This window comes from Myodes glareolus, chromosome 1 (assembly GCF_982192425.1).
Source record: "Myodes glareolus chromosome 1, mMyoGla1.1, whole genome shotgun sequence".
In the NCBI taxonomy this organism is placed as follows: domain Eukaryota; kingdom Metazoa; phylum Chordata; class Mammalia; order Rodentia; family Cricetidae; genus Myodes; species Myodes glareolus.
Window position 1 is genome coordinate 96,863,671 of NC_142026.1, and position 22,437 is coordinate 96,886,107.

The 22,437-nt window shown below is 42.4% G+C and overlaps 1 protein-coding gene across 4 annotated transcripts in view; it reads right to left on the bottom strand.

The window, feature by feature from the left end:
- The window catches only part of Ros1 (ROS proto-oncogene 1, receptor tyrosine kinase), a 131,582-nt gene extending 109,463 nt beyond the window's left edge, over positions 1 to 22,119 (bottom strand). For 2 of the 4 annotated variants that reach the window (XM_087911003.1, XM_087910976.1), the window contains exons 1-5: positions 21,791 to 22,119; positions 13,180 to 13,224; positions 8,788 to 8,847; positions 7,209 to 7,235; positions 2,150 to 2,210 (exon numbers count right to left, since the gene is read on the bottom strand). In XM_087911003.1, coding sequence (XP_087767129.1) covers positions 2,150 to 2,210; positions 7,209 to 7,235; positions 8,788 to 8,847; positions 13,180 to 13,224; positions 21,791 to 21,913 — 316 coding nt within the window. In that variant the 5' untranslated portion in view covers positions 21,914 to 22,119. The remainder of the gene's footprint in view (positions 1 to 2,149; positions 2,211 to 7,208; positions 7,236 to 8,787; positions 8,848 to 13,179; positions 13,225 to 21,790) is intronic. The other 2 variants (XM_087910983.1, XM_087910994.1) reach the window with 2 other exon arrangements.
- Positions 22,120 to 22,437: the final 318 nt, after the last annotated feature.

Genomic DNA, 22,437 nt, shown 5'->3' on the forward strand with positions numbered 1-22,437 from the left:
GTAACTCCACCTCCTGGGGAGCTGACTCTCTGGACTCCATGGGTACCTTCACTCACATGCACAAAACCACATGCAGACACAACATATACACATAATTAAAAATAATAAAACTTGTGGGGTGTAGTGTTTCAGGCCTTTAATCCCAGCACTTGGGAAGCAGAGGCAGGAGGATCTCTGTGAGTTCAAGACTAGTCTGATTTAAAAAGAGTTCCTTGGCAGCCAGAGCTGTCACACAGAGCAACCCTGTCTCAAACACCCTAGAGGTAAAATAAAACTTTTGTCGTTGTTGTTGTTTTGAGACAGGATTTCCCTATGTAATAGCTCTGACTGTCCAGAAACTCACTTTGTAGACCAAACTGACCTCGAACTCACAGAGATCCACCTGCCTCTGCCTCCAAAGTGCTGGGATTAAAGGTGTGCGCTGCCCAGCTAAAACAAAACTTTTAAAATTAAAATAAATAAATGTAAGTTTAAAATGTTTAAATAGCACATAAAGAACAAAATTATATTTTTATTTCAACCTTAAATAAAAATTACTGTATGTTAATGGCACTCATGTGTCCCTTGAACACTTCATAACTTTCCCAGGGGCATGATCTAATTGAGTATTGCCATAGTCACGTCACGTCTCCCTTTTATGAAAGTTTTTTGTTGCAATAAAAATCACCAAAAGTATCAGCCTTATTAGCAATGAAGTCATGGGAAAGAGTATAGTAAGATCTACTGTTACGTCACCAACCACACGTGAGCCGCAGATCCAACAGCTGTCCACTCTCCCTGTATCCCTGAGGACTGAAACCGTCCTGTATCCCTCAAGGGTGCGATAATGCCCTCGGCTGCTTCTGTGATATCTTGGGGTGTTTCTGGGCACCACTTGGAAACCACAAATACAAACTGTTATCCATAGTTAACTTTCACAATGTAGTTGGAAAAACTGTCACACGTCTGCCCCATTACAGAAATGCAGAGCATTGCTTTCTGTTTCTTCTGGTTATGAGGCACTAAAGGGCAGCACGTGCTGGGACAGCAAGCAATGCTCTCCCCTCAATTCCCAACAGCCTCTGGGAGCAAGGAACCAGCCTCTGAGAGAAGAATGACAGCTTATAGAAGAGCCAGGAAACCCAGTCTGCTAAAATCTGCCCGTGGAAGAGACGCTGGGGAATCTACTGGATTCCACTAACATGGAGGCTGAGTTGTCAAAAGGCAGGCCCTTCAGACATCATGGAGAATCAGTGCACTAGGATCAAGCCCCCTACTTAAACACACCCAGCCCAGTTTCAAATTAGGCCCAGGGAGCTGCCATACACAGGAGTTTCCCCACCCATTCCCAATTCAACCCTGGGAGGCATAGCTGCTAAACACTCACAAAGTCCTACTGTCTTTTCTGAGCGGTCATGCATACAGTACATTCTTTATTGAATAACTATTAACTGAACAATGCTTCACATTAAATAAATTATTCTGATTCCTTCAGCTCATCAAAATAGCAGCCCTCCTTGATATCAAGTCTGTTCAGGATGTGGTACCTGCTCCCTCACTGGATTAACAGGGATTGAGCCAGGTGTGTAGCTCATCAGGAGCATGCACAAGACCTTAGGATTTGATCCCAAGAACCACGTAAAACTAAATGTGTTGGTGCACACTAGTAGTCTCAGGAGAATAGAAGTAGAAGCAGGAGTTCAAGGTCTTCCTCGGCTATATATCAAATCCAATGCCTTTTAAACTTGTGAGAACCTAATGTGTGTGTGTGTGTGTGTGTGTGTGTGTGTGTGTGTGTGTGTCTACTGACCTTGAAGACAAAAAATGTCTGTCATGTTTCCTATGTCATATATATATATACATATGTATATATATATATGAGTCTAGTGGCTCTTCATCAGCAGGGCCTTAGTGTTTGAAATCAGTTTTTTTCACATACAAATGTTTTGGGTTTTGAAACCTCTGCAGTCCAAGCTGGTCTTGAACTCACTGCAATCCTCCTACCTCAGCCTCCTGGGTGCTGGGACTACAGTTGAGAGCCATACTACTCATATACAAATATTTTCAATGCTGTTGAGATACAGCAGTGTAGGTTCTGTGAGTGGAGCCCCCTTATCCTTTCCTACCCTGGCGGCGCGATTACTTCATGACGTCAGCAGTGTTTTCTCACCCAGCACTTCCTCTTCGTAGGTACCCTCGGCAGTGCTGCAGCCGACCTCACAGGCCTCCCTCTGCGGAAGACAAGCGGCATGAGTCAGTGCCTTGGAACTGTGTTTGCTGATAAACTTCAACCACAGTCGGGAACCCAAGTGCCTTATCTATCTTTATACTTGTGGTGTGGTGGCACATGCATGTCATCCTAGCCCTTTCCAGGTAGAGGCCCGAATTCAAGGCCACCCTTAGCTACTCAAAAAGTGTGGGACACCCTGAGCTTTATAAGAACCTGTCTCTCCAACTCAGCCTACAGAGCAAGTTCCAGCACAGTCAGGGCTGAACACAGAAAAACCCTATCTCAAAAATAGATAGATAGATAGATAGATAGATAGATAGATAGATAGATAGATAGATAAAGAGAGAACCTGTCTCCAAAACCTGAGAGTGAGAGAGAGCACAAACATTTGAAGCCACACAGTAGCTCTGGTGGGCTTTAGTGACCTCCAAAATTGTGTCACCATCAACACAATGTGATTTTAGAACGCTTTCCTCATGCCAGGAAGAAACCCAACAGGGCGCCCTTATAGATTTCAGCTTCTTCCATTGCATTCCGTTTACGGTGACTCTTGATTTACTGAATTCATTCCACGGCCCTGCCATTTTATAGTTTGAAAAAAGTTCCGAGCTTAATAGTTCACTTTTATTTTTACCGACTAGGTTAAACTTTTGGTGAGCTGGAAACCTAAAATTCCAACCCAACGTAAGTGCATTTGGTTGTCTATTTCTTGTGCTCTCTCTACTCTTCCTTAGAATTAAAGATTAACTACAAGCTCTACAATAGCCGAGCCTTCTAGTGGGTAGCTTCATACCAATACTGACTTTTAAGATCTTCAACAGCCTAGCTACCATAGACACCTTATCTCATTAAAGAAAAAAAAAACAAAACAGAGTACATATTTGAGGACTGGAATCCAAACGGCCTGCAGCTCTTAACAGGTGCATCGCCCTCCGCCACAGAGAAAAGACAACCAGGAGGAGAAAGCACACATCGTAAACCTCCAGCAAGGCTGTGCTCAACTTCCCTGGTGTCCTTGAGTTTATCATTGCGACTCCAGGAACAGCCTGCTGTCAGTTTCCCAGTGAGGCTAGGCACCGCAGCACAATGCATCTGCCCTGGGAAGAAGAGCTGGAACGTGCAAATATTAACTCTGAGATGTTTGAGCTGTGCACGGAGAGGAAGTAGAGTCCGATAAGCCCGGGTTTGCTTAGTTAAGGATTAATTCAAATACCATGGTGTGGGCCTGGGATTGTTTAACTTAAAGGTCCGTGTACTTGTCACCTCCTCTCTGGAAATTTGAGGAAAGCTCATTCAGCATATCCACCCACTGCGGAGAAGACACAAACCAAGAGGCAGTAAGAGCATTACATAAAATGAAGGTTTTTCCTTCCAAGGAAAAAAGAGACTTTGTTTAGAAACATATATTACTTGGAAATATAGGCCAATCTGGAAAAAAAAAATATGAAGGAAGAAAATTGTGGCCCTGTTTTTCCTGCCCCCCCCCTTTCAGAGGACACATAGACTGTCAATCTGAGAGTTTAAACATTATCTCAACTGGAGACAACACTGTCAGCTAAGCTGCCCCACTCATGAAGACAAAGCAACGTCAGGCTTTAAATAAGAGCATCCTGCATTTCCCAAGTCTAAGGGACCTGGAGAGAGCATAGAGGTGGTTGTATCAAAGCAGTTCACAGAAACTGAACCAGAAGCTTCTAGGTGGAACATGTATCCTACGTACTCCAGGATACCTGGCTGCCAACACTTCTCCGCCCAGGGGCTTTACCCATCTGCCATCTTTTTTTTTTATTTATTCATTTACTTATTATGTATACAATAGTCTGTCTGCAGACCAGAAGAGGGCACCAGACCTCATTACGGATGGTTGTGAGCCACCATGTGGTTGCCGGGAATTGAACTCAGGACCTTTGGAAGAGCAGGCAATGCTCTTAACTTCTGAGCCATCTCTCCAGTCCCCCCGTCTGCCATCTTTAAGTTCATCCTCACTGCCATTTCCCCACAGTACTGAGACCATCTTTATTATCTCTTGGCTTCCCAGGCTGGCTCATGGATTGCCTGCATCATTCCTCATTTTCTTAACACGAGGAAGAAACTCTCTCCAGCCTCTGTATGGATTGCAACATTCTTTCCCGAAAAAGCTTTAATTCATTCAAGGATATATACTGAATCTCTTTTCTGTCCCAGGTGTTGTTCCAGGCAGCAAACAAGACAGGTAAGTTCCCTACCTTTGTGGAACTTACATTGTCTTAGAAGGGGTGTAAAATAAGGGATTGACAAGTTTAAAACAAACACCTCAGATAATGAAAAGTGTGTGTATGAGTGTGGTGGCAAGAGAATCAAAGTTCTAGGCCGTGATTAGGAGACTTCCTTTAGTGTGGTCAGCTGGAACAGTACAGAAATGACGCTCAACCAAGACTTGAGCACTTACAAGGAGCAGGGAGAGTGTTCGACACCTAGATGGTTGTAGAAAAGTTGAAGCCGTGTGTCTGGCACAGAGAGCATGGAGAAAGGGAATCAGGTCAGACAGGGAGGAAATGAGTCTGTCAGGCTCACACAGTGCGCCATTGTCTTCCAATAGTAATAAGAAACCACAAAAGGCCTTCCAGAAACAAAAGAGTCTGCATTTACCCTCCATCAAAAGGCTAAGATGTTACCATAGATCACTTCCTGTCTTAAATGATCAGGAATGCTGCAGCCCACTTGGCATCATCATTTTCTAGATTCTGTTTTGTCAGGTTAGCGTTTCTAAGCTCTTCCTCCAAAGACTACATAGTACACAGCTCCCATGGCACCCACGGGCAGAAGCATCCATGCCTGATCCCCAAAAGGTATGGATAACTGAGCTAAAACTCTCCTGGAGAGAACCACATTCCATAAGCACCGACCGCCAGGCAGCACAATGACTGGCAAGCGAGACTCTCTCCATTTTAACCCGACTGGCACAGTCCTCTTGAGGTCTGTTATTTAACAGGAATTTTTTGCCTTAATCATATAATAGGGTTCTGGAGAAGCTTAGTTTTTCCCTACCATCAGGGGAGATCCTCAACTTTTAGGGCAAACTTCTCACTCTGTTTCATGTCAATCAAATCCCACCTCTATCTACTGGCAAGGAAAATTCCCTACAATGCAACGTAGCCATGGACTATGTGCATAGTTTTGCTTCCTGTTAAAGAAGAATCTTTATGCTATATTCATGGATGACCATGCACATCCTGCCCCAGGAAATGTAACATAGTTTTAATCTGTTTTCAAGGCATCTAAATAGAGCAACACTAAGCTTTCATTATTTCGTTTGTTTGTTTGTTTGTTTGTTTGTTTGTTTATATGCTGGGGGAGGAGGCTCACACCATGGCCCAAGGATGAAGATCAGAGACTAGCTTCAGCGGTCATTTCTCTCCTTTTACCACATGGTGGCCTGGTATCAAACTCGGGTCATCAGGTTTGGCAGCAGGCTCCTTCACTCACTGTGCCCTCTTGCCATCCCATAACCAGGCTTACAAACTGCAAGATAATAACATTCCTTCACAAATAAGCAGGGGCAAATGTGATTCAGAGTGTTGGCAAAGGATTTTAGTGAATAAAAGGGATAAAAGGACTCTCTTTGGGGTTTGGTTTTGTTCTATTCCAGTTGTATTTTTTGATCTCTGTAGGCTGGCCTCAAACATGTGATTTCACCTGCCTCTGCCTCCTAAATGTATGGAGTACAGATGTTCAGCACCACAGCTGGCCTAAGAGCTCTCCTGCAATGAGTTCTAAATATGTATGGTAGAGCACTCTGTGTCTGGAGAAGGAAAATGCAATCACAGGCCATCAAGATGGCTCAGTGAGTTAAGGAGTTTGTGGCCCAGCAGCTAAGCAGAGTCCCATTCCCAGAACCCACTTGGTAGGAGAGAGTTGATACCTGCAAGTCGTCCTCTGACTTCCACACATGTGCATGGGCACATCCACCTACCCAACACAAACACCAAATGAATAAGTAAACCTAAAAAAAGAAAAAAATTGCTCTCTGCAGGGATATCCCAGAATGCATTCTTCTCCTCTTTCCTCCCTGTCAAACTCGGCCTTCCCTTGGTCCAGGACAGGATATTACAGTCTTCTGTAATTACAGACAAGACTAAAGTTACAGTCTGTCCTTGGACTCAAGCTGTACATTTCTGTAGATTTCTCATATTCAGACAACTGAGAAGCAAGAATATTTGCAATTGCATCTTAACTGAATGTGCACACACACTTGTTTTGTGTAAACATTTACCTTAAAAGCTATTTAAACTGAACACGGTATCTCAGGCTGGTAACGGCTCTTGGCAGTAGAGGCAGGAGGCAAAGAGTTCAAAGTTATCCTTAGCTACAGAGAGTGTTCGAGTTCAGTCTGGCATACATGAGATGTTGTATCAAAAAGAAGGAAAGAGAGAAGGGACGTGAGCTACTTCCACAACACTTACATTGGAAACAGTGAAGTATAGATGATTTCAAGGATGAAGGATGTAAAGGCATACGTAGGTCGTGTGCATATAGTACTGCATTCTCAATGAGGGATTTGAATATGCAAGAGTTTGTGAATTTGGGGAGATCCTGAAACCTGTTCCCCTTGGACACTGACAAATAATGGTTTATGTATACATGTGAATTTGTATGTATGTACATACTATTAAAGACTAACACATATACATAAATACATCAAATGACAAATGTCTGTGCCAAAATGAGATTAGACCCTCATTAATGACTGATAAATTTTCATCTTCCTTTTTTTTTTTTTTTTTTTGGTATTTTGAGACAGGGCATCTCTGGAACTTTGGAGCCTATCCTGGAACTAGCTCTTGTAGATCAAGTTGGCCTGGAACTCACAGAGATCCTCCTGCCTCTGCCTCCCGAGTGCTGGGATTAAAGGCATGTGCCACCACTGCCCAGCCCTCTTCTTCCTTTAATAGCCTTTTGACGTCTAAGAACTCACACTTGGGTTTCATTATATCTTCTTTGTAAGTGATTGTGAACTCACCTCACAAATGGTGGCGTAAGTAGAATTCTGCATAAAAAATACAAGGAAAGGGAAGTTAATGTCCTGAACGTTGCAGATAACTTCAGTGATTCGGCTGTGCATTTCCTACAACTGAACTTCTCTTCACAGCTGATAATCAGCAATAAGATAAACAAGTGGGGCTGGAGAGACGGCTCAGCGGTTAAGAGCAGTGGCTGCGCTTCCAGAGGTCCTGAGTTCAGGTCCCAGCAACCACATGGCGGCTCACAACCATCTCTAGGGGGATCTGACGCCCTCTTCTGGCATAAAGGCATACATGCAGATAGAACACTTATACATAAAATAAGTAAATCTTTTTTAAAAATATTAAATAGATGAATCAGTAGCAGCTGATATAGTTATACTGGCATATGCCTGTAATCCCAACACTTGGAAAATGATGGAGGAGGATCTCAAATTCAAAATAAATAATAAAGTTAACTCTATTGTGTGAATAACTTAAAAATTATGACATTTGGCCGGGTGGTAGTGGTGCATGCCTTTAATCCCAGCGTTCAGGAGGCAAAAGCAGGTGAATCTCTGAGTTCCAGGCTAGCCTGGTTGACAGAAATAGTTCCTGGACAGGCTCCAAAGCTACACAGAGAAACCCTGTCTCGAGAAAAAAAATATGATATTTGTGTTAGTAGGAAAATAGTAATGCAGGCTATCTACTAGAAAATCTCAGTGAACTGGGAGAAGCCTATATTGGGCCAGGCCAGGGAATTTCACTGAAGCTCAAAGGAGATAAATTGAAATGAAAACCACTTGGAACTCTAACCAGCAAAGGCCAGCAATTTTCTCTGCCCACATTGGTGGCTTCCTGTATGGTTGCCTGGCAACAAATGGTGTTCCCACTCATGCACTCAGCAAGAATCAGTACCTGCTTTCTGCCCACCCTGGTCAGTGGAGGAGACGTGGTCTAGAAAAGCTGAGTGCTTCATGCCCTGTAGGAACTTGCATAGTGGCATCAATGATATTAAACACATAACTAAAATAATTAAGTTGCAATTTCTAACGGTATGTAAGAATAACTCAGTCCAGACAACAAACACTCTATTTGCAAAATTCATTCTATAATGCACACAACCACAAGTGGAAATGGGCATAAATAACTTTTATAACAGGTCTACAAGGCAAGAAAAATTATGAAGGTGCACATATGAAGAATTAGTTGTTTATAGAGATTCATGATGCTTGTACCCCAAGCTGGGTTCAAACACTAAATCACGCCTGCTTCTGCCTCCAGAGTGATTGGGTCACAGTTACGGGTTGTGAAACCCAACTTTAACATCCTCAAATAAGTGTCATCATTATAATTTAGCTCGTTAACAGAAAATGATACTAGGGAGGTGGGCTATGGCTCAGTCGATAGATTGCTAGCCCAGGATCAACCCCCAGTGTCTCATAAACTGATGTGGTGGTATGTGATTGTAATACCAGCAGTCCAGGGAGGTAGGAAGATCAGAAATTTAAGGTCATCCTTAGGTACGTATGAGTTTGAGGCCAGTCTGGGATACCTTGGGCCCAGTCTCAAAAATACACAACAGTGGTTAATACTTACACACTTTAAAGCACACTTTTCCTGATCTACAGAGCTCCAAAACTGACATCCTTGGATGCACTGCAAGAAATAACAAGACACCAGTGTGAATGAAGAAATGTGACTTTTTTTATTTATTTTTCCATTCAAAAATTTACACTTCCTCCCCTCCTCCCATTTCCCTCCTGCTCCCCCACTCACCCGAAATGTGACTTTTTTGTTACTTGAGAGTACATAGTAACCAAAAGTACCACTTTGTATTTTAGAAATACAATCCATTGGCTAAGATAAGCCCCCTGCACTAGCAGAGCTGTGCATTTACAAACAAGCCAGGGCACAGTGTGGCTGGCTGCAAGATGGCAGGACTGCAAAAGCGGAGTTAAGTCTTGCGCAAAATGGCACCCCAAGAGCACCCCATACCCTATCCACTGGGTAGACATCAACTAGTAATGTCCAGGACAGCAAGACATCAAGTGTATCCTGGGTCTCCAGTTGTCCTTACACAACCAGCAAAACTCACAACCAGGGACTACAGCCAGGTAGAATGGCAAAGCTAGTAGGTAGACCACTTCTAAATCTGTTCCCTTCTGGCTGCTTTTACACCAAAGTTGCCCTCAAATGTCCTAGAGCTGTGCTGGTCTCCTGTTGGAGCGCTGGTCCATGGCTCCTGCGTCATCTCTGTCTGTCACTCTCTCAGGCCGCATACTGATAACACCCATAACTGTGCCTGACTTCCTAACAAGCTCCACCCAGACCTGCACGCCCGCATCAGACACCCACACCTGAGTCACTACAAACTGCCCGTGTAACACACTGAATCCCCCATTTGTATGCTTGAGTGGCCTAAAACAGGAACCCAGGCATGTTTTCTTTCTCTAACTCCTCACCCTCCTCCCACGAACAAGGCAACCCCAAGTCTTCCCGACCCACCTGGTCACTAGCCAAGTGCTCGCTGGCTCCCTACTCACCGTCTCAGCTGTGTGATGCACCCCTTCACAACGTGCTAAATGCTCGTGGAGGACCCCTCTCAATTGCCTCTTTGGAAGGGGTCTTTTTTCAAACCAAATGAGGCATGGGGGCATAAAACTTTAATCCCAGCCCTCAGGAGGCAGAGGCAGGTAGGTCATTATAACATGAAGGTTATCCTGGTCTGTATATAAAGTTCCAGGCTACCCAAGGCTACATAGACCCTGTCTTAAAAATAAAAACACCTGGTCACATATTCATTCATTTGTTTGTTTATTTACTTTTGTTTTGTTTTGTTTTGTTTTCTGAGCTCAAGATGTGAGCTCTCAGCTATTGATCCAGTGCCATGCCTGCCTACTGACAAACTCTCCGGCATGATGGTCATGGATCCTAGCCCCCTAAAACTGTGAGTCCCAAATAAACTCTTTCTTCTATAAGCTGCTTTGGCTGTGGTATCTTTTCACAGCAATAGAAAATAACTAAAATAATACTTCAACATAGAAGTAGAACATTGGTATGTGTTTGGATTATATTGTGTCAGAATTCTTGATTTTAAAAGTTGTTGCTGACCACTTGCACAATAGTGGAACTACTGTTATGGAGGTGACCATTGCTCTCTAATTGTACCTAAGGTTCACTCTGGAGTAGTCTGTAGCTGTAAACCTGTTCAAATACCCATGGTGGAAGAGATGCCAGGTCTTGTACAGGGACTGAATACTGTTTGTCAGCTAAACTGACATTATTTCAAACTGCCTTAGAAATATTTGTGTTTACATCCTTAGGCAAAAGAGATTCCCAACCTTAACCACAGAAGCCTCTTTTTTGAGTGAACAATGGATACAGAGATTCGTGGCTGCCCGATTGGCAAAGAGTACATGACAGAGGCATGCTCAGTCCTGAATAAGACATTTATACCATGTATTCTATATCTCAAGCAATACTGTAGAACACAGATGGGAGGAATGTAAGAGGCAGAAGATAGTTCTTCAAAACACCCTATGTCTGAGTAAGACACACAGCCATAGGAATCACCAACTCAAAGAAGTTAAGGATCCCTATACTCAGTTTACACAAGAACGGGTCCACTCACAGTCAGACATGGATGGAGGAGGGACTCAGGGGGCCTAGCTCTCACTGCTATATTATTTGCTAATGAGATTCATGGAGAGGAGAGTCATTGCTTTCAGTCTTTCCCCACCCAAGACTCCACCAGTCTCTAATGGGTAGTTCCAATCCAATAGTCACATAGATGGTCTTATTTAAACTAAATGAGTCACAAAATCAAATCAAAAGTTGAGAATCTAGAAAAGAGACTGTTAGGAGTAAGTGGAGATTTATGGAGATGAGACAGAGATGGAAAGGGAGAAGAGGGAAAAACCAGATGTATTATATACATGTACATAATTGTCCAAAAAAAAACAAACTGAATTTTTCTAAATTTGGACTTGGAATTATGACTTGGAATTAGGAAAGAATTTCTAATCATTTCTGAAACGACCCTAAATATATTTCCACCATTTTAGACTACATATGGTGCAGGACAATTGTCTATATCCTGTCAATTATATTTTAAATAAATGCTGATTGGTCAGAAGCCAGACAGAAAGTATAGGCGGGACAACCAGACAGGAAGTAGAGGCAGGTCAAAGAGAACAGGAGAATTCTGGGAAGGAGGAAACCCATTGCTCTGCAGTCCTGTCCAGACAGAAAAAGGTACCAAGTCATGTGGCTAACATATACTAGAATAATGGGCTAATATAAGTTATTAGAGTTAATTAGAAGCCCGAGCTAAGGGCCAATCAGTTTATAACTTATGCAGACCTCTGTGTGATTTTCTTTGGGGCTAAACGGTTGTGGGACCTGGTGAGAGGACAGAAACCAGGCAGGACAGAAAACCACAGCCAGCATACATATTTATGCAAAGAAGTGTTTTAGCATAAACAATTATAAAATTAAAATATCTGTCAACTAGAAAATGTTAAAGATGCCCCACCAAATATTTAGCTAACAGGCTAGAGAAATGGTTCAGGGGCTGAGAGCATTTGCTGCTCTTGCAAAATAGACATGGGTTCAGTCCCCAGCACCAACTTACAGGAGTTAGTTCTTTCCTTCCACCATACTAGTCTTGGAAATTTAACTCAGGTGGCCCAGTTGGTAGCCAGCACCTTTTCCCAATGGACCATTTCCAACTCTGACTCACATCATTATCCCATATACAGCTGAGATTATGGGAAAAAGGGCCTCAACTGGGAAAAGTTTAAAAATCTTTGTTCTAGAAAACTTTCCTTCTTTCAGTCTGAAGAGCTTGCAGACAAATGAGGTGGTCTTTGACCCTGTGTGTCCTCTTCAATGTCCACCGTAACAATACTATTGTGTTTTCTGTCCGTAGTTCTATGTACATTTCTCAAAAGTTTGTGGTTCGGAGGCTGGAGAGATGGTTCAGTGGTTAAGAGCACTGCCTGCTCTTCCAAAGGTCCTAGTTAAATTCCCAGCAACCATATGGTGGCTCACAACCATCTGTAATGAGATCTGGTGCCTTCTTCTGGTTTGCAGGCACACATTCAGACAGAATACTGAGAATACTGTATACATAATAAATAAATAAAATCTTTAAAAAAGAAGTTTGTGGTTCCTTAAAACACAGGCCCCAGTTGTAAACCTCTTCTGCTGTAGGTTTGAATAAAAATGGCTCCCATAAGGAGTGGCACTATTAGGAGCTATGGTCTTGTTGGAGGAAGTGGGCTTTGAGGTCTCCTTTGCTCAAGCTATGCTCAGTGTGACACACAGTTGCCTCTGCTGCCTGCGGATCAAGATATAGAACTCTTAGCTCCGTCTTCAGCACCATGTCTGCCTGCATGATGCCCACCAAGATGATAACAGACTAAGCCTCTGAAACTGTAAGTTAGTCCTAATTAAATGGTTTTCCTTTATAAGAGTTGCTGTGGTCATGGTGTCTCTTCACAGCAACAGAAACCCTAACTAAGACATCTGCCTAGCCCAGAGCCTGCCACATTTGCATGTTGAGTCACTAAACATTTATGGAATAAATAAATATACATGCAGAAAAGTAATAAAACCACAGAACGTAATTGCTGAATGAAACAACAAAATTACATAGCCCAACCTTCTCAGACAACACACAATAAAATCAATAAAATATTGTCATAATCTCAAGCACCCAGTTGTGTAGGTAAAACATGGATTTATATTATTTCTAAAATATGGATTTATTAGTCCTTTGCTTCTTCTATTTTAACATATTTCATTTTTAATGAATTCCATAATTCAGACTTCTCACTATTTCCAAAAGACCTTTCTTTCACCAAAGATAAGTAAATAAGATTTTATTTAAGAATTACTCTTATTGTGTAATAAAAGAGACCAATATTCCCTTTTTTAAAACCAACACAAACTGTAAAGTTCTTGATAACAGAAGTAGTTACTTACAGCCTCGTTCAGATTGTGTGGTGGGCCAATGTCAAGCTGTTTGCCCTGAAACAAGAAGGACAATAGACATCGTCAAGAGCATCAATACCCCACCAGGGCACCATTACACCGGTTTTTAAGTTTCATGGAATTCAGTTCTTCTCATTGTTTGCTAATTGTAGAGTAACTTGCCAAGTGTTTCCAAGTCATTTAATCTGGCATGAAGCTGGACAAAAGGCTGATGCAAATTACGAAGTCTTGCCTAGGAATCCCGCAGCACTGACAAAGACAGGGGTGAGAGTGTGGCCAGGCAAGGGAGGCAGACCCTCATGGTGAATTGAACAGACCTGGGGATTAGGGAGCTGATCCAAACAGAGGTCTCCTGAATTAGAAAAGAATTAGTTTCCATTTATTCCCTTTTCTTTCCAATTACTCAGTAACTGTTCGGAAACATACAAATTTGGAATGTCATATTTAATAAAATATAAATTCCTTCTTTAGTTCTCACATACTTGAAATTTTCAGGGTGGCATTTATGGAGCTAGTGGGGATTCTCAACCTGTGGGTCCTAACCCCTTTCAGGGGTTGCATAAGATTATTCTGCATGTCAGATATTTGCATTACGATTCATAACAGCAGCAAAATTACAGTTATGAAGTAGCAACAAAAATAATTTTATAGTTGGGGGTCATCACAACCTGAGGAACTGTATTAAACTGCATTAGGAAGGTTGAAGATCACTGGGCTGGAACGATGGCAGCACAATCTAAGAGCATTGGCTCCTCCAGAAGACATGGGGTTCCATTCTGAGCATCCATATGGTGACACACAACCATCTGTGACTCCCGTTCTCAGGAATCCGACGCCCTCTTCTGGCCGCTACAGGTACTAAGTGTAAACATGGTGCAAAGACACATAGGCAGAACACTCATACACATAAACAATAAGATAAAAACAAGAAAAAAAATGAAAAGGAAGCTTTTGTTGCAGGTAGAGAGACAGCTCATTGGTTAGGAGCGCCACCTGCGCAGAGGACCTGAGTTTAGTTGCCAGCACCCACATCAGGCTTCTCACTAGCACCTGCAACTCCATCCTCAGGGGATGAAGCAACTTCTTCTGATCTCCACAGATGCCTGCACTCACACGCAGATACCCACACAGGGACACTCACACACATACACATTACTTTAAATGACCAATCCTGTCTTAATGCTTTTGTTTCCTTTTGTGTTATCTTCCTGGTTTTGGAAACAGGGTCCCATGCAGCACAGGATGGTCCTCCAACTTGCTGTGTAATCTAGGATGGCACAAGAAGATAGTGACTCCGAACATGGTTGAGTTTAGTTGCTTTTTTGTTTTGTTCTGTTTCGTTTTATTTTTCCCAGTGCTAGGCGTCAGATCCAGCACCTTGATCAGGAGGCAGTGGCAGGTGAGTTTGAGGCCAGCCTGGTGTACAGAGTAGGTTCCAAGTCAATCAAGGCTACAGTGAAACCATATCTCAAAAAGCAAAACAAAAAAGATTTATGGATACGAAACACTAAGTTAGAGATGTGATCAACACAGCAAGGAATGGAGTAGTCATCCTTGGCTTCCAGTTTTATAAAAAAGTCATCAGAAGGATGAAAGTATGGTTTAAACATTCAGTGTGGCCTCTGAATATACGATGCCATCACAGGAGACAGCCCATTACTAGGATAATGGTAAACCCCCTCCTTCCCATGCATTTCAGGCTTCTTTTCAGGACTTGGAGAAATGCCTGATGGGTAACTACTGTTCAATACTTACATGCAAAAGGAGTGATTAAAAGCAGACCACACACACACACAAATTCGAAAGTTCTAGGCGTTCCTGTTGGCTTTATCTAAGAACTTCACACTGTGAGGTTAATTTGAAATAAAACTCAGGATTGAAAAGACAAACATTTTCATCCTTGGTGATTTATACTCAAAAGGAAGATCAGAGTTTATTTTTCATAACAAGTAATAACAACACTTTGTATTCACAGAGAACTCTGACATTTAAGTTAATTTTGTAACCTCTTGAGGGAGTTTTGTGGGTTTTTCTTATTGATGTTTTGTTTAGCTTCACTCTGTTGTTTTGGCTTCTTTTATTTTATTTGTCTATTAATTTGGTGGAGCAGTGGGGTGTCTTGCGACAGCATGCATGGACATCAGAAGATAATTTAAGGAGTCAGCTCTGTCCTCCCATCGTGTGGGCCCTGGGGATCGAACTCGGGTTATCAGGCTTGGCAGCGAGTGTCTCTTAACCACTTGCCAGCCCTGGTTTTTTGTTTGTTTGGTTGGTTTGGTTTGGTTTGGTTTGGTTTGGTTTTTTGATGTGAAGCCTAAGACTGGCCTTGAATTTACTAAGTAGTCAACACGGCCTTGTTCTCCTCATCTCTTGCCTCCACCTCTGAAGTGCTGGGATTATCGGTGTGAGCCACCATACTGAGCTTCCAAATGTTTAATACGACTTTGCTTCCATGAACTTGCTCAAAATGAAGTTTTGGTTCCTATAGGATGATTAAATCCTAATCATACAAAATCAGGTGAAAGATAACTGATTCATAATTGACTATTTTCCCATCCCTTCAAAATTATGCTAGTTCAAAAAGGCAAAAGAGAAGATGCTGGGTTGAGCTTGTGTCCATGTTAAACACGGAGACAGGAGAAGATTCCTGATGGCTACAAAGCCATATTGCAGAAGACATGAATCCCTGGAACAGCTAGAGAGGAAATTCAATCAGCTGCACAGAGGCCTGCCGAGGCCTTGGCAAGCCAGCCTTTGTCAGGTCTGTGGTTTTCTGGGGGAGTGAATTATGTCGGCGCTTTCCCAACCTTCGTTCACCCGCCATCCCCCTCGCCATCACTGCAGCTCACAGTTCTAGAACCATCCCTCCGTCTATAGTTGTCTTATGTTAAATCTCACTAGGTGTTTCCAACAACACTACTTACTGTTACTAACCCTATTTTATAGTCAAGACCCAAAGTTTAGTAAACCACTCGGATTCCTGTTTCCAAGAGCAAGGAAGTTGTGAGCTCGGTGAACGCGCACAAGTGTTCTCTGCACTTTGGACCTTCAGCAGTCCCTGCAAAGCTCCAGCGAGTTAGCTACCTCCAACACACAAACCTGGTCCCACATCCCAGACCTCTTCACCCAACACCTACTCCTTGGCCCAAGCCTTGTCTATCCTGGCACCTGAGCTGGAACTAATCGAATTCTTAACTTCCTCCCTTACAAACGGAACCAAGCGGAATGGCCTGCATTTCACCTCATCTTAACATGTAGTTGCTCCTTAAGAGATGTGTTTGACTTATTATTTCTCATTTCACATCTAAGAAGAATAATGCTTAATCCGGAAGCCAGTTATGAGCTTGATACCTGCAACCCCAGCTTTCAGATAGCTAAGACAAGGGGATTGCTTCAAATTCCAGGCCACACAATGAGATCCTGACTCAAAAAAAAATGTAAACTAACCCCCCTCCACAAAAAAGGAAAAAAATAGCCAAATAAGGTTCAACTCATAGCATTCTGAGAAGATTCAAACAATGTACTTGTATAATAAAATTTTTTATGTTTTTACATATCAATTAAAAAATAAAGATGGGGCATGACTCAGTGGTACAGCACTAGCCCGCCATATACAAGGTTCAAGGCTCAACCACAGCACTGTCAAATAGAAGCACATAGATTTAGATTTTTTAATAATTGGAAAGTGTTGGAAAGATGGATGAGTGGTTTAGAGCATTTATTGCTCTTGCAGAGAACCTGGGTTCTCAACACCCACAGAGTGGCTCACAATCATCTAAAGTTCCAGTTCCATAGGATCTAATACCCTCTTCTGCTGTCCCCCAGCACAGAGCACTCAGGCAACACACAGATATATACACAAAAAATTTAGCCGGGCATGGTAGCTCATGACTTTAATCCTGGCACTTGGGGGGCAGAGACAGGTATATCTCTGCAAGTTGGAGGCCAGCCTGGTCTACAAAGTGAGTTCCAGGACATCCAGAGCTACACAGAAAAACTCTGACTTGAAAAAAAAACTGAAAAAAAAATCACAGTTTAGTGCAAACTCTTAAGAATTTCTCCTTGACATGTGTGAGTTTGCCATACGCAGCCTTTCACACAGACTCACAATTAGTTGTGCAATAATGTCAAGTAATCTCTGATGTGCAGGGCTAAAAAATATCATTTTTGATATTTACAAATAACTTTGTTTTCTTAAAATTTATAATTTACATTCTAGTCTATAGTGAATGTCCGCCCCAGCTTGCCCACACTTTTATTAACCATGAACTTTTCTTCATAAATATTTGTATCTTTACCAAGCCAATGTCAGAAATAAATATTAGTTTCCCTTTTCAGTTTTTCTGTTTGGTCTGAGGTTGACTATTATTGCATGCATTTTAGCAATTTATAGGTTTTTTTCTTTAATTTTATTACATTTATTGGAGGGGGTTGAGTAGTCACAGGACACATGTGAAAGTCAGAGAACAACTTGCAAGAGTAGGTCCTCTCTGCCATATGGTTCCTAGGGACTGGACCCAGGTCACTAGGCTTGACTGAGTCCTAGGAATTGAATCCAGGCCATAAGGCTTAGCTGCATCCTAGGGATTGAACCCAAGTCACTAGTCTTGGCCAAGTCCTAGGAACTGAACCCAGACCAGCAGACTAGGCGTCTTTGCCCACTTAACCATCTTGCCAGCCCTAAAACTCTTTTTTGTGGTTATTCATATTCTTTCTTATTTTAAGTGCTTTTATTTATGTCCAGTTTGTTAATTTAACCTAATAGCTTTTTCCACACTGAAACTTTCTCTGTGTCATTTCTGTTTATTTTTCTAATAGACAGAATAATTGAAGTTTTAAATCATTAAATTGTTAGGAAGTCTAGATCTGATTTTGTTGTTTTTTTTTATTTTTATTTTATTTTATTTTTTTTCTAGACTGGCTGTCTGTGTAACAGCCCTGGCTGTCCTGAAATTCAATCTGTAGAGAAGGTTGGCCTTGAACTCAGGATTCACCTGTCTCTGCCTCCCGAGTGCTGGGATTAAAAGTGTATACCCCCAGTGCCTGGCCCAGGCTTTTCTAAGATTTATTTATTTTACTATGTGTATATGAATGCTTTGCCTGCATGTGTGTATGTATACCATGTGCATGCCTGTCGGATCCTCAACATCTAGGACTACAGATGGTTTTGAACCACCATATAGCTCATGGGAAATAAACCCAAGCCCTCTGCAAGGAAGAGTGCTCTTAACGTCAAGCCTCCTCTCTGGCCCATTTTAGGCTTTTCAAGGCATTCCCACTCTTGGGCTTTGGGCATAGCCTCCTGTAAATTTGGCTACTATTTTAATGAGTCAAAGTAGGGGCTGTTTGGTTTGTTTTTTTTTTAATGTGCTTTGGTTTTCGTTATTTCAATCACACCCTTTATTTACAGCTCTGAGAAGTTATTTGAACCTTGTGATTAGTGGGGAGATTTTTTTTTAAGTGCACAGTACTGGTGAGGGAGAATTGTCTGTATTCTGTCAATCATGTTTTAAATAAACACTGATTGGCCAGGCAGGAAGTATAGGTGGATCAACCAGACAGGAAGTAGAGGTGGGGCAATGAGAACAAGCGTGTCCTGGGAAGCAGAAAGCTCCCTCCCCAGTCCAGCCCAGACCACTGAAGAAGCAACATGTGACCTGCCCTACTGTGAAAGGTACCAAGCCATGTGGCTAGCATAGATAAGAACAATAGGTTCATATAAGCTACAAGAGCTAATAAGAAGACTGAGCTAATGGGCCAATCAATTTATAACTTAATGTAGACTCTGTGTGATTTTCTTTGGGGCTTGCTGGCTGTGGGGAACCAGGTGGGACAGAAACCCCAATGAGCAGGCCCCTCACGTTACACAGTACCTTACGGGGCATTATGGTGTACAGCTATAATTTCAACACTTGTGAAGTAAAACCCAGAGGATTGGGCTTTCAAGGTCGTCCAGATACATAGAGAGTTCAAAAGCCAACCTATATAATCCCCAAGTCAAAAAAAAAATGGTGGGATGGGGTGGGGCTCTTTTAGTTTGAATCTTTATCTATAAAGCTGGGCATGGTGGTGCCCAGCTACAATCCCAGCACTTGGGAGAAAGAGGAAGAAAGAGGATTGCAACTATGAAGTCAGCCTGGTCTGTATAATGAGTTCCAGGCCTATCAGGACCACACAAGACCCTGTCTTGGGGGCTGGAAGGGTGGCCAGTTACAAGTATTTGTCATTCTTGAAGATGACCTGGGTTCGGGTGTCAGCACTCAAGTGGTGGCCTCACCATCACCTCTACCACCAGTTCCAGGGGAGCAACACCCTCTTCTAAGCCCCACAGGGGCTGCACTTCTAACATTCTTCTCTGTGGTTGGTTGTCATCACTGTCTGCTTCACTGCATGGCCCAGGGAATCCTGGAGCTCACTCTGTAGCCCAGGCTGGCTTCAAGCCTGTACTAATTCTGCATCTGCTGGGGCGAGAGGCATGAATCACCATGCCTGACTTCATCCCAGCATTCTTTTATTCAAGAGTGTGTCTCATGTCTACATGAAAAAGAAAATGCCTTAACGTCAATCACCCATCAAAATCTTGAAATCAAAGATGTTCATGGCAGCAAACGTCCACATGAGAAAGGACAGCAGGAAATAACACAGTGGGGTACATCATGCCACACAGTGGCTGCCTTCAGTTGTCCCTCCACCAGCTGCTGCCCCTCCCACACCTGTGTGGGAGGCCCAGCTCAGAACACTCTTATTACTTTTGCTGGTCAAACCAGCAGACTGTGTCTCTTGCAATTGCCACCTCAGGGCCTGTACCCTCTTCTGTAGGTGGTGAACGGAAGGCAGCCCAACAAAGGAACTGACTGTCTGTTGGAGCTGCCAAACCCTGAGGGCATGGGGCCCACACAGAGAGAACAATAAGCAGAGCTAGAAACAAAATGAAGACGTTTGTTGTTTTCAGAACTACAGTCAGTTTCAAAAGTAAGGGAATGGACAACTTGCAGGGGTACACTCGTGACAGAGCACTCTAAATATGCTAAAGAGCTTATTTCCAAAGAATTGCAGGCTATAAAGGAAAATTCATAATATAATGTGAAGTGAGACGGATGTGTGTAAAATTATATGTATGTTTAAGCCAGTCACAATGGCTTGCTCCTGTAATTCTGATCCTAGGCAAGCTGAGGCATGAGGATTGCCATGAGTTTGAGGACAGTATATGCACATACACATATACCAATATATATTTGAGAAAAATACCAAAAGAAAAATAATCAGAGGTAAAGCGTGGAATTACCAGTCTTCATTCTTTTCTCTTTATCATATAAAAAGTATGAGATGTATAGATATGAACCTATACTGCAACATATTCATATTCTTATCAGAAAAAAATAAAATAAATCTCTTTTAGGGCAGAAAACAACAGTCTCATACATCTATAGCCAGCCTGGTGTCCACTCCTGGTCCTCCTGCCTCAACCTCCCTCACAGTCTCTGACTTCCATGCGATTTTTAAGTTTGTATTATAACTACAGGAGCTAAAGAAAACACCTCTGCATCGAAGACAGTAAAATCTTGGGAAAGATTTCTGTAGCTATTTTTGAAGTACTACTGACTACAGTTTGCCCGAGCAATGATTTGCTGCTGTAAGAATTCTACGTCTGCTGTATTAGCATAAAAATGTGCACAGCGCTTGGCACTTAGTTACTTTATAATAAAGCTGCAAAATGTCATACCCAGGCTGTCATGCTATTTCATCTTTGAGGGGGGCGTTTGGTTTGGTTTGGTTTGGTTTTTAGAGACAGGGTTTCTCCATATAGCCCTGGCTGTCCTGGAACTCACTCTGTAGACCAGTCTGACCTGAAACTCACAGAGATCTGCCTGCCTCTGCCTCTTGAGTGCTGGGATTAAAGGTGTGCACCACCACTCCCAGGCTATGTTATTTAATCTTTAGAGAGGAAGAATGCGTGTCTTCCCAGCTACAGTATTTGGCTTTCCAAGTTAATACAAAAGTTAACTTAAAAGGAAGTTTTAAGCACAACTAGGTTGCTATTGAAATGGTATCATATAATACATACAAAAGAGACAACTATAAGAAAATCTTTTCATGTCAAAACTAGTTAGTCAAATCTGGCAAATGCATAGGTAGAAATAAAGAGACACAAATAATCTAGTCTCTTGATAGAAAATATTGTACCTAGCCTCTGCACCTGCTCCCTGGTCAGCAAGCCATCCACAGTACCCCCAACTGTTAACCAGGAACTGGAAAGTTTACAGTGTGACAAAAGTCCATTTTATATTTTAAATAAATATTAATGATTTTATAATGAATTACTAAGTGGAATATTTTACAGTTTATAAACTTGATTCTATTTTAAGATTATTTTACTCAATCCACAAATACCCCTCCCCAAAAAATCTAGAGCGTGATGGCAAATAGTTAAAATATCGTGCATATATTTTGGAATTATATATTCTCTTGCCTTCAGTGGAAAAAAAAATATGTGGAAATCCTTGCTACCTCTCATGCCAAAAAAGGTGTCATGAGGAGAAAATGAATCTTTTACAACGAGATTGTGTTCTGCAAGCACGAACATCAGGTCAGTGAAACTTACCAGGTTAGTTACACAGGATGTCAGGCAGCTGCTCGAAACTGTGCCCTGCGCCACAGAAACCAATATGCAGCCGAGGATCACAGCATTGACAGGTTTCGGGGTGAGCCAGCCGGTGCTCTTCATCCCTTATCCAGGCTGGCTTCCTACACAGCTGGGGTCGTCATGTCTCCATCTTGCTATAGGAATTCTTTAGGCTTCATCACTTCTGCCGCAAGAGGGACTCGTGGCTTATCTGTTTTCTGTTTGCGATGTTAAGAGTATCTTTCCCTCTTAAAAGATCATTGAGAGCGGTTGGTTTGGACGTCTGGATCTTAGATAGTTAAGAGCATCACGGTTGGTTTGGACGTCTGGATCTTAGATAGTTAAGAGCATCACGGTGTGGCTATTTTACAGTTTAGCTTAATGCCCGTAATGAAAGGCATGCGCTGGCTAAAGGTTAGATCTTAGGAGAGCTCTCCACGCGGAAAGCTGCAGATTGGGCTCCAGCGAGCCGGGCCACACTAACTTGATGCAGAAGGCTTAGGTCCGTCAGCCACCGTACTGCTTTGAGGTTGGCTAAGTTATTCAGGAAATTGGGTTTGGACTGTGCATGCTTGGCAAACCGTAGCTTACAACAAATATTTTAAAAAATTGGAAGCCTCAATAGT